This window comes from Pocillopora damicornis, chromosome 2 (genome assembly GCF_964200805.1).
Source record: "Pocillopora damicornis chromosome 2, jaPocDami1.2, whole genome shotgun sequence".
NCBI classification, from domain to species: Eukaryota; Metazoa; Cnidaria; class Anthozoa; order Scleractinia; family Pocilloporidae; genus Pocillopora; species Pocillopora damicornis.
In genome coordinates, this window is record NC_142671.1 from 36075119 (window position 1) to 36088183 (window position 13065).

General features: G+C 37.3%; 1 protein-coding gene across 1 annotated transcript; it reads left to right on the forward strand.

Moving 5' to 3' along the window:
- Nucleotides 1–197: 197 nt before the first annotated feature.
- Nucleotides 198–12825, forward strand: LOC113685471 (cilia- and flagella-associated protein 99). Its single transcript, XM_089197512.1, has 27 exons — nt 198–511; nt 671–745; nt 1291–1360; nt 1975–2069; nt 2526–2579; nt 2701–2759; nt 3357–3445; nt 4124–4182; nt 4349–4375; nt 4523–4603; nt 6137–6243; nt 6463–6508; nt 6785–6873; nt 7666–7735; nt 8035–8079; nt 8205–8294; nt 8809–8867; nt 8991–9073; nt 9215–9267; nt 9618–9698; nt 10092–10151; nt 10550–10633; nt 11008–11087; nt 11175–11263; nt 11736–11818; nt 12051–12172; nt 12695–12825. Exons 1-27 carry the CDS (start codon nt 404–406, stop codon nt 12726–12728), a joined length of 1992 nt encoding a protein of 663 aa, XP_089053638.1. The 5' UTR covers nt 198–403; the 3' UTR covers nt 12729–12825.
- Nucleotides 12826–13065: the final 240 nt, after the last annotated feature.

Sequence of the window (13065 nt, forward strand, 5' to 3'; positions counted from 1 at the left end):
TAGACGGAAACATCCGACAATTGTCAGAACCTTGCGAAAAACATCCGAATCACACGAAAACATGCCAAGTAAGATACGTCCAAATAGACCTTTATTCGTATTACACGAAGTTTCCCATTAATGCCTAGCCAGACCGCTGTTTATATGTTATCGCTGGCAATGCTGACCTGTTCAATGTCCGTAAGACTGGCACTAATTTGTTGCCAAGTACAGTTCAGAATCACAAACAATATGGCGTCCGCTAGCAAGTAACCTTGCATATCTGTGAATCTCTTTGTTTTACAAGCTAAAAACGGGGGTACTTTAATAATTTTCCCTAGCTTCGAGTAAGAAAGAAGAAGCAGGACATATAGGAGACGTAGATTACCACAATTTTAAACAAGTGTTTTCGCTGATTTTCAAAATGGAACACAAGCGTTTGTTAAAATGGTGTGTCGAGATTTTAGATTCGTTTAATCCAAGGATTCATGGTGTTTTAGAACACCTTAATATCTGCCTGGCAACAAAAACGGTAAGCCAAATTTTTAGTCCTTTAAAGGAAAGCGTTTGATGACAATTATGTCCATTTTACGTTTATATAAGGTAACTTCTGGAACTTGATCAGCTTTTTATTGATTTTCGTCGGGCGGTTAATTAATGTCTCATTTTGGTGAACTTCTGTTCTCTTCAGGATCTTGGAGAAAGTGATGAATCTTTTCTTACAGAAGTGTTTTCTGGATGCGTGCAGTACACAAATATCCTAAAGGTATGCGTCTTAAAAAGGTTTCATATTTACCCATTCAACTGTCTACTCTGTTTTGTGGTGAATTTGGTAAAATTTCCACACAGCCCCATCCTACATTATGCATTCAGTTCTTGGATAGAGAAGCAATAACAAAGACAATACATTGCCATAGGGAAAACAGATTTGTTTTACAATAGTATGGGGCTATGCGGAAATTTTACCAGTTTTACCTTTACTTATAGTAGTGTCACATCAAAGCTACTCATTTGGCTTTGATTTTAGTTCAAAATGATTCAGGATTTCTGAAAGTGGGGAGTGTGTGTGTGTGCATATGTTGGGCAGGGGGAGGGTGGGGGTTCAGTCATGAATTTCTATGATCTTTACACAAGCTGGCTTATACTGTTACTCTACCCTGTGTATCAAGGGGATAGTATTCATACAATAAGAAGGACCACCATTTGAAATATCTCAAAAGGTACTAATAAAGTTTTATGCTCTGAAGATTCTTCAATATTTAAGTTTCTCCAAACCTGAAATATAATTTTTTTTATGTTATTCATCAATAGGTTGTTGTAGATGCATTCTATGCTGATGTTGGCAAGACTTCCCTTCGTGTTGACAAAAATGTATATACTGGTGAGTGCTTCAATTTACAGGTATTGAACCTTACCCTCATAGTTTGTGGTAGTGCAGTTCGTACATTATGGTAAAGTCTGTACCCGAGCCAAGTAGCCCACCCCACTTGAGCTTATCTTAGATTCCATAGTATGATGTAACTAGGATATTTCTGCTTCTCCGTGGTTGGGATAACTGTCTAGCTAATAAGCAGGGGTTTCAAAATATTTTGAAGTAGATATCAGACTCTGCAAAAGTGGATGACTATGAGAAGTTCATTAAAGGCCAAAAAGTAGTTACATGTATTTTGACCATAGTAAACAGCAAAAGGTTTTCAAGTAGTCGGCAGAACCCCAGGGGTCACTGGCTTGTTTTGAAACCCTTGCTTGAGTTTATCCCTTGGCATTTCATTAATTCAGCAATGCCCATTTACAGTATACTCCTGGATGGAGACCAGGGAGAGGCACTGTGAAAGTATCTGGTGTTTTAGGCCCAATTACACAACTTAATGACCCCCTTAGGTATTGAACCTGGACCTTTCGACTTGAAGTCCAGCACACTGACCGATTAAGGCCACCAAATCTCCCAGTATGTGACTTGAATTATATTCAGCTGGCTTTCATCTTTTCTTTTAGTTCTGGTGTATTTGGCTCTCTACAGACTTGATGAACTGGGCATTGCACATTTTAGAAAATTTGTCATGAGCCATGAAGCCAACAAGATGCACAAAGTAAGAAATGCAATAGCATAAAATCATTTCTTCTGAACACAACAAGGTCAATTTTGTCAATTTGATAAATATTAAATAAAGGATGATTAATTCTACAATACCATGATATTTTTAGAACTGACTCTTTCTCCTGTAAGGGTAAATGGGATGTATATTGTACAACTAATTTCTCCGTACAGCATCACAACTGAATCAAATATTAAGTTCATGAAAATAGCGAAAATGATTGCAAACTAAAGAAGCGTTTGATGGTTAAACAAATTCTCCTTGTCAGTACCATAATGTATTTAAAGATAACCGTGTGGGGAATATGAAAATTAAAGTTAACATTGGTAGTGACACGAGGGGATATTGAATCTGAAACACAAGTCCAAGTCTGTTGTTACCCATAGTCATGTTATGTGCCTAATAGCACCATGAGTACATATTTTATTTTTTCTTTTCCTTTTATTCCAGTTTCTCTCATTCGTGTTCAATGAAAGCAACATAACAACATGGATGAAAGATGAGGTAATTGAAAGCACATTGTCTGGCAAAATTTTTCCTCTTAGTCTGTCATCAAAACTGGTGATTTTGTTTTACTTATTAAAAAGTTTTAACCATAGTGATACTTTTTCTTTTCCTTTAACAGTGGTGTAAACATTACGAACACAGTTATGTTCAAACGCATTTGATATCCCCTCTTTTGAGGCAAGTATTTATTCTGATTTAGTCAACAATTAACTCTTTAACTCCCAAGATCTGATTGTTAATTCTCCCCTCTAGCTGCTACACATCTCTTAGTAAATTAGTTATGAGAATTTGTTGCTAGATCGAGATAGCAGCTTCTATCAAATAAGTTTGAATATTCTCATTACCTGTGTGCTGGAAACTGTATGGATATTATAGGGAGAAGTTTCATGTTAATCACTTCTGGGAGTTGAAGGGTTAATTAACTGGTAAAGCAATAACCTTTCCAGGTGAACTGCAATTAAAGCACTTATTTCGTTTACTGTAAGGAAAATCCTGTCCATCTTCTTCTCTTCTCCTCTTTTTTCCAGACTTTTTTTTTCCTGCTAGTGCTTACTGCAAATTGCAGCTCACCATATATTTACAAGTAGGATCATGGCTTTACTTGATTTTCATTTGCACATTATTAAAAAATTGTGGTTACAGGTAATAACTAGCAATTTTTACAAACATTGAGGTGAATAATACTCAGTGGAATTATTAACCAAGCTGTAAAGCATGTATGTTAGATATCATTATTAATGCATATTTTTATTTATTTTATCTTTTCTTTTTCAGATGGTTACCAGAGTTAAATGGTCTCATTACTGATTTAAGAGATAAATTAGCCAACAAACAGAAGCCCAGAAAATCAAAAGCAGCTACAGGTGATTAGCAAAGACTAAAAATGTTCTTTCTATTATTATTTGGAAACACAGGTTTCAAGGTGCAGAATTGTGCACTGCACTGCTTAACAATGCATTGCTTAACTTCTGGTGAAGAGGGAAGGTTTAGGGAGGGACTGGGTGCCCCATCTTTTTTAAATTTTTTCTTTATTTAATTTTATTTCCAACTTTTTAATTCCAGTTATTTACAGTGATATATGATATTTACATAATAATCTTAAAAATTACAATTTCCTTCACTGTGATTGGTTTAAAATTCTCCTATTTTCTACTAATTCACTTGCCGAGTTGTTATCGGACAGTTTGTTACCAGACGTCTAATATGTCATTGGATGGTTCAATAAGCAATCGCATTCGAACTTTTAGTAAAGATCAACTAATCACAACCTTGATTTCAATTTTCCCTTTTTTTTCCATGACCTGGCTATTTTTTCTTTTCTCAGAAATTTTTTTATTTTTATGATTAATTGGTAACAAGACTTTGTTTTGTTGAATTCTGTCTGAAATCATACTTGTGATAAACAAATCAGACTCCCACTATGCAGTTGTTCGATTTTGTTATCACTCATATCATTACTCACTGAATTGGACTCCACTCAGTCCTATCACCATTACTTGTAATTGTCAACACTAGACTTGAGGTTTTCTTATCTGCCTTAGAACCAAAGCCATTTAACCTGACAAAACCTCGACCAAGAAGTGTTCCTATGCCAGAGAAGGTAAGGAATCCATGTGGATTTGATATTTCTTTCAGCATGAGAAGTGATAATTTGATGCTTTAAAGTACATAATTATACAAGTACGAGTGGCTTTAAATAGTCAACTCCAATACATGTGTATGTCTGTATTGTTCAGTTGGAACTAAACAATTCTCTGTGTTTTCAGATCCCTAAATTAAAGAAGTCTAGACAGGTAGGTGTCCATCAAGCTTCCTAGTACTGAACATTCAGTGTCAGCAGTTGCAGTATGTGTTGAAATTTTCTTAAGTTTTGAAGTGACAAGTTTAACTTAATCATTGTTGACTATTAGAGTGTTTTTTTTTCATCTTTGATTGGAAAGGTCCCTCAGACTACATATCATGCACCTGTTGAGGAAGATGTTATGGCTAAGATTAGGGAAGAAAATCGGAAAAGAGCTGAGGTGAGTGTAAATGTCATTTTATAATCAATACTAAGTAGATAACATTTGCCCTGTTTTCTCTTGAGGGTCTTCTTCCTTAAATCAGGAAGAGCTCTTGCAACCACTTTTTGATGTAAATGTTGCAACTACAGGCTGATTTTTGATACTTGTGGTAGAAATATGTTTTTTAGAATTGCACTGTCTGCCTTCATTCCTGTACATGTACAGCTGTACATACAATTTTGAAGTTGGTTAATGTGACCAAACAGTTCTAGTTAATGAGAGGATCATGTGAATATAGCAGTCTGACTGGTACAATCACCCTGAATGTAGTCTAGTAAGGGCTCATTGTACAGCACAGTACACCTACGTAATAGAGTTCCCCCTCCAAGTAGTTTGATAGTGTATGGCTGTTTTTCCCTGAAGACAATATGTATGTATTAGATCCTTCTTGTAGCACATTGTCTGTATAGTAAGGGGTGGTTTAACTGGGTGCAGAAACAAGAGTTTGCAGCAGGTGCAAACCTAGGCAAGGTGAAACTGCCATAAACCTGCAAGACTCCTGGCCTTGAATAATAACACCACACACCAAATAAAAAGAAAAAGATTTATTGGAGCCGAACGTGCTTGATACTAAGAGTGTGGGTTGAAACTAAAACGAAAAAAAAAAGCAAAAAGGTTACAAGTTGCGACTAAGGTAAATTAGAGTAAAGAAATAACAAAACTGCAAAACGAGGACTGTGAAATACACTTACATTGTTTTGGCCAGAGAAAACTTCTGTAAAGAGGACTGCGAATAACGCGAAGAGGCTAGAAACAAACTAAACAGAACTGCGCTAAGCGCGGACCAAACTGAACTCACAAACTGTACTGACAAACTACGATATTCAAATACGCTAGAAAATGCGGAAAATAAAACTATAGAAAGGCGCTAATGAAGATGAAACAGCACGGAAACGCTAACGAGGGCACGAAAACTGACAGAAAGAGATAAACACCTAAATTAACGCCAAAAAAGAAGACTAAACAAATGAACGAAAGGAAGTATAAACTAATTTGCGTACGCAAAGGAAAAACAAATTAGGCAAGAACGAATAATCAAAAAAAATGTTACACTTGGATCTAACACAAGGTCTTTGTGATGCTTTCTTGGACAAAACATTTAACCCATTAGATCCTAGCATCAGTTGGCCTATGTTACTGACAAGGAGAATTTGCTTAATTGATCAAGAGCTCCTTTGCCTAGCAATCAATTCTGATGTTCTTGCGACCTTAATGTTTGATTCAGGGGCAACAGTTTTAGGAGAAATTAGATGCTTATCACTCTCTGGGGTTACAAGTTAACTTATACAATACATCTGTCCACCCAGGAGTTTAAACAGATAGTAGTAGCTGCTAACTGATAGTAGAAGCTGTTCGGGAAGCTTTCTGAATAGCTGGACTCACAGTCAGTAATTTTCCTTGAGCAGAAATGCTCTCAGCAAGATTAGGGTAATCTTTAAGTAGAAATCATCACCAGGCTTCTAAAACTTAACCCTTCTCTTCTGGAAACAGGAGGAATTCTTAAGATCATCAGCCAGGCAACCTGCGTGTGCAAGTGCTGAGAAATCTGATAAAACTAAACGAAGAATGAGACAAATTACAGAAGAGGAGAACTCCAAGTGAGTAGTGTGGTTGTTAGCATTGATCTATTTGGTTTCATTTGAAGAACATTCATAGATTTAAGCTAATTTGGTTTTATCAAGTGAGTTGATAAAGTGATGATAAACATCTTTGTCAGCTTTCTTCGTCTGCAACTACCATATTATAGTCTATCTTCGTGGTTTTCACTAGAAAAAAGACAAAAAAGATCATGTGCTCTCTTTCTTTAAATGTTACAGGTTACAGTTCAACAAACCCAAAGCACAAGAGGCGCCGTCAACCACAGTAAGAGATGACAGTTCATACTATGTATAAAAAAGGCATTACTTTAGTTTTCCTGGGTAATCCTTTGCGTTGTTTGCTCTTGAAGGAATTTGACTTTACTGTGAGGGTAGTCGATAATCCTATTTTGTTTTGATAGAAACTAGCATAGTTCTATAGCACATCGTAATGTATTTAAAAACAAAGTTAGTGAACTGTTAGTGAAGGAGAACTTCATGTACATGTACCGTACATACAATCACGTGTATGTGTAATTGGCAATGTTCTTTCCTTTGTAAGGGTGGAAACATTCCGATCAAGTTAAATGCAGCAACAATCATGAGAGAAGGAGTGCTTTTTCACAAGAAAGAGGAAGAGGAACTGAAAAGGTAAATATAGGAAACACATGTAATCTGAGTTAAACATGCATACTACACCTGACGGAGGCGCTGCGCACTGGACTCTGGGTTGAAAAGGGAAAAGGTTTGAGTTGAAGTTCTCACAACTATACGGGCCCTATGTAATATTTCTAGATGTAACTCCTCGATGTAATAATGCGAGTTTTTGCTCAAACACCTGTCCATTCTGTTTCTTTCCCTGATTTCTGAATTTCAAACAAACATCCGCTTTTCGGACCCGTTAAGTTACCAAGTCTTTAAAGAAACGAGCTCCCTTACCGGATTATATTGCTGTGTTCTTGAGAAAGACACCCAATCTTCACAGTGCCTCTTTCCACCCAGGAGGGCTAATAGCTACCGACAAACGGGTATGGCCATGATCCTGACGATACGCAAGGGAGGGTAGCCATACTAACAGGCCCTCATCATCATCTTCGGCTCGAGCGTTTCTAATCCTGACCCACGGCGAAATATGAGGCCATGGGCAACGTCAGCCGGTGAGAGGTCGGGAACGGGTTCGGCAATGATAACCAGGATAGTGCCAGACCCCTAGAGAATCTCTCTCGACTCTTCTAAAATCCTCCCACGGGTGGAAAACGCGCGTCCTGCCACGCTTTTATTGAGGGACTGCTCACCAGTTACATGCTACCAAAACTGACCCAGGGATAAGCTACATCAAGGTTCTGCGATTTATTTTCGTCCACAGACTTAAAGAATAATGACTTGAGAGATTCCTAAACGCGTCAACTTACGCTGATGACTATTTCCAATTCCAATTTTTAGACTGTCAGAGTATGAAAAAGGAGGACGTGATGCCACTGAGTTCTTAAGATGGCAAGAAAGTGCCAGAAAGGTATTGAACTAACGTTTGGGAGTATTTTCGCCTGGCTTCTGTTATAGTTATCAAAAACAATTTACAAAGAAAATTCGAAAGTTTAATCAAGATACCACGAGCTTTTTCGGTTTGATACTTTGCTAATCAAATTGAGTATACAGAATGTAAAACTGTGAGGCGTGTAAAAAATTTAGTATATAAAGTTTGGTCAACATTTACTTGATCTCAAATCTGCTTCGGTTTGAATTTTATTCATTTTCATTGCAGCATTTATTGTTCATTGATGTTTCATTTTCTTTTTGCATACTCCTTTGTAGAAAGATTTGGAAGACAGACTCGCTGAGATTGAGAAACGAAGATTGGTAAGTTGGAGATCTCATTTTCTAGACCTAGAAATGACGGGAACACTTGCAGTCTGAATCTTGTGTTTCTAGGAGGGAAAGTTACGCTTAAGATTGAAGTCGTTTCCGCTGCTCTTCTGTTTCAGGAGGGAAAGTTAAGCTACGAGGAGGCGATACTTGCAAGACAAACAATGATCAAACAAAACCAACAGCGGGTCATGGAAATTAAACAAGAGGTGGGAACTATTTGGTCAACCTGAGAATAAAGTCTACAAGATAGCTACGGTCCATTTCTGTGTTGGAGCAATTTTCATTGAGTGTCGGAAAGTAATCCGGAATTGCATCGGATTTGCTTAACTTAAACATGTAATTGGTTCAGAAAACGTTCGCCATCCTCTCAACCAACTAGATGCAAAACTCAAAACAGTCGCGACTCTGTTATGCGCGTTTTCCCGCGCTTCAAGCAGTCTGCTTCTTTTCACTTTCTCATTGGCTAATGATAATGTAAGCTTTCGTTCTGATTGGTCATTGAGTATACTTTTGGTTTTTCAACCCTCAATTGAAAACTGCTCTAATAAGTTATGATAGATTGGTGTTAAATCACGACCACATGTTGTGACTTAGAAATTTGTCCATTTTCATCAGTTGGTTTTTCTGTAATTTACATTATAAAAATTGAATTGCTAGATACTTCTTACAGTCACAAATACGTTGTTAGAAAATGCTGAATTCATTTGTCTGTCTTCGCAGACACAAGAGATGATGCAGAAACATCTTGAGAGAAAGTCGAAGGAAGATGAAGAAATGAGGTTGGTATGCCTGTGTTTACCTTTGTTTCCTCTTCTCGGAACAAATTTTGTCCGAGCAAATTTCGTGGTAAGTGCGTTATTTATATATTGTGCTTTTACATTTATCGTCCTTTTCTTGGTTAGGAAACTCGTCGAGCAAACCACGATGGAACATGAAAATACTAAAGAGGCCCGCAGGAAACTTCAAGAATACAACCAAAAACTGGGTAAGGTGTTAATGGAATCTTTGAGAAGAGTGGCCCATAACCTCTAGTGGTTTATCTTATCTGTAACTAAGACAAAACAAGTTGATAAATCATATTTCGGTATAATTACGATGGCACTTTCTACTTTTTTCGTGGTTTTAGTTCAAGAGGTCAGCAAGGAGAGTCAAGAACTTATGCGTAAAGCTTTGGAAGAAGTGAGTTGTATTTGCGTTACAAATCGATAATTTATTTTTGCGGTTTTTTTCTTTCTCTCTTTTGCTGGTACTAGTATTAGTTTCTCCTTGACATTTACGGCAACTGAAAACGGCTAAAAAGATTCTGAATTTTCTTTTTCTTTGCGCAATCCTTGAATCAACGCTGGAGAGAAATGGCGAAGAATTTCTTGTGCACAACCACAGCAAATAGTTCAAATTAAGTGCAAAAATGGCGGAATTCAGACGGCAAGAAGTTCAATTTTTGTCGTTTGCCAGTTGTTAGACGGAATTTATCATGATTGACTAAATGAGTTATTTACTCGATAACAAATGACATTTGTATCCCACAGGCTGAAGAAGAAATGAGACAGAGAGTGGCGCTGATTGCAAAAATACGAGCCATAGAGAGTGTACCAGTCATTCGATTTAAGGTATGCCTTGTTTTTCTTGTCCATTGTCTGCAGTCCTGATGACTCTGTCCCTGGCTTTACCTCGAGTTAAACGCAGGAGAAAAAAATAAATCACCACTTCGAGGTGTCTAGATAACCAACTTGCAGTTTTAAATCCCACAAGTAGCGTTGTTACTGGCGAGGTAATTATCGAAGAATAAAACAAAATCCCAAGCAAAACTTTGTATCCATGTTCTTGGAGACATATTTCATCAACAGCATTATGTGATTTGCAGAATTTATCCAGCATTAAGGTTAAACTTTTTGGGCAGTTTTCTTCAGAATTTTTTTCATAAAGAACCTCTTCATAGATATATTGCGGTTTAAACTTAATACTCATTTTTTCCCCCTTTTTTGGTTTTTTGTCTTATGCAGCACGTGGATCTCACAGAAACTTCAGGAGCTGGCCTCCTCAGTGAAATGTCTGTAGCAGAGGTATGGTCGACTTCGAACCACTTTATGTTATCGTTTGTAAGAGGTTGGTAGGCATTTGGTTGTCGTATTCTGAAAATAACCTGAGCAATCATTTTTGATCAACTGCAAGGAATGTTAATTTACCCTTTTATAGTGCATTATTTATATAAATTTCCAGTCGATAGTTTTTACAAACGATTTGGCAGCAAACTACTTTTTTCCATCTGGGAAAATACGTGTAGCAACATTTCTAACAGCTTCATTTCTTGTATGATGTGCGAGAGGTTCGTTTTAGTAAATAGATAATGACCCAATCATACGTTAGAGTAGCGAAACCCTCTGAAGCACCTTGTGTTTCAACTTTTCACTCCTCAATAAAGCAGCCCTGTTATGAATGGCGATTCTTTTTTCCCCCTCAGCTTCGTGAGAGGTTGGCGTTACTTAAAATTGCCGAGAAAGAGGCGGAGGAGGAGAAAAGGGACAATATATTGAAGTCCAAAGTGGTGAGTACCAAAAACGAGCCAAAACAGGTCATTAAACCACTTTCAGATGAGGCTCGTAAATCTTCAGAATACCCGAGCTGTCTTCGAAACTCTTGGTATACTCGGATCGTCCTTGACGAAAAAAAGTACAACAGAAATAGAGAGAAAATTCGGTAGTTTTGTCCTTTTTATTGTTATATGTAGCACAAGCCTTATATATCTCGAGGAGGGTTCCAATTGCCATTATTATGGAATTCAATGGGAGGTTCACTTTATTTTTAAGGGTTTGTTCTAAGAGATTGAAGTTATAGTCCTTTGTTTGTGATTTGATCCAAGGCTTCGTTAAAATATTTGTACTTGTACTTGGTTTAAGTATTATTATAATTTTTTTTTAGGAAAAAGACCAGTTCCTTATGGACACTTTAGAAACCATCGCCAAGCACCGAGCTGAGATAGGGAACGAAGCAGCCGTGCAGTGAGTGACTCTTCATTTCTATACGAGTTGTACTGCAGTGAGCGTCATTTTGAGGTAAGCTGACCGTTTTCCCTTTTTGTGACTTAGGCTGGAAGCAAAGAAGCGACAAAAGAAACCCGAAGTGAAGGATCCCAAGCTAAAAGAATTACAAGAACGATTGGAGGCCAGGAAAGCAGGTTTGTTCAAACTCCAGTAGTTTTTTGTCCTGTTTTTGCTGTCCAGCATGTGGTCAAATCACTTCAATTATGGACCCATCTACAAAAATTGTTTCAGACGATTGTAAACACTTGTGAGTTGACTCACTCGTAGATTATTCACATCTGATCCCTCGTTCTAATGATCATCAATATGATCACTGGCTTTGGCGAGATAAAAAATGCGCGTTGTAAATCTGATTCTGAAGCTTAATGCAGACATAAGCTTGGATTTACCTTAAATGAAGTTTGGAGGTGCCAAAATTTGACACTTATATAGTATTGAGGTACTAGATCCCTTGTTCGAAGTATTGTCTCAAATATATTCCTTAATTTTGCCTGTTCTCACACCTAAATCTTGGTGAATACAAGCAAAGGCCTTGCCAATGTACTCGTCAATTTGCCTCTTTCCATTTTCCATCAAAATTACTTTATATTTGATTGTTTAAAACAGAACGCAAGAAAGAAAGCGAACGTCTAGCGGTGGTTCCGAAGAAGAGCTCAGCACGAAGACAAAAGGCTCTACAGGAAGAGAAGGTTGGTAACCAACGAACAGTTAGGGTTATTTTTATCTGGACTGTCACATTATTTTAACTTGTTAAGGGAGGTAATTAAAATGGATACCACTGGCCGATGCAGTTGAGAATCCGGAGAAGATAGTATCTTGACCTCTCCAAATTTCAGTTTAGAGCTGTTCAGTTAATATTTCGTTAGTGGAAAATGATCGATTAGTTTACATCAATTTCACATGAGGATTGCATTCTTTCAGGCGGCACTGGAGAAGATGAGGTGGAAAGAACTTGAACAAACACGAGAAAAAGCAGCTAAGCTTCGAGGTGAAGGCTTAGCGAGTAGGAATTCGGCGGGTGTACGGCCAGTAACAACCCTAAGGTGAGAAAATAAGAGAGGTCAATGAATAAAGCAGTATAGAGCAGTTTTCAGGTTAGTGTCAAAAACCAAGACCAAAGTAATCCCGGTGACCAATCATAACAAAGATTTACATTATCATTGACCAATGAGAACTCAAAATGAAATGGGCAAACTGCGTGAAGCGCGGGAAAACGCAAATGATCAAGTGGCGGTTGTTTATAGTTTTGCATCTGATTGGTTGAGAGTATTGCGCGAGTTCTCTGGGCCAATCACAAAGCAAAGTTAGAAAAAACAAAAGCAATCCTCAATTACTTTCGAAACTCAATTCAAAATTTCTTAGTCCTCGCTGGTAGCGGGAAACATTATTTCGAACGTCCTCGAAAAGGTCATGAAATATCATATCACGTAAGGTTAATTAGTCTTCAGAATACGAATCCTGTTTAATTACTGCATATGAAACAGCTTCGCTCGGTTTAATTCTTTGCAGATGAGCAGATATGTAAAATAACTAAGTATATATTTTTTGCTTTTTTTTTTTTTCAGAAATCAAAGGACCACAACAAAGGTTGCAACCTAGATAAAACAGTTTTAAATTATATGAGTTACGTATATTGATGTTTGCCTGTCTCCAGAAAGTCACACAATAATAAAAATTTACGTTGGTTGAAACTAAAGATCTACAGTTCCCTTATTTCAATTTTTTTTGTTTATTGTTAATGTAGATATGTAGATTCTCCTTCATTTAATTCTGCGCATTACGAGTTATACTTTACTAGTTAATTAACCTTTCACAAAGGTTGCCTCGTGGAGATCCTTTTTCCCAGCTATTTTGGGATCGAATGATGCATGGATGGTTCCGCGATCAAATTACTCATTCGGAAATCGAAATCGTTGTTTATTAGATGAAATACTAT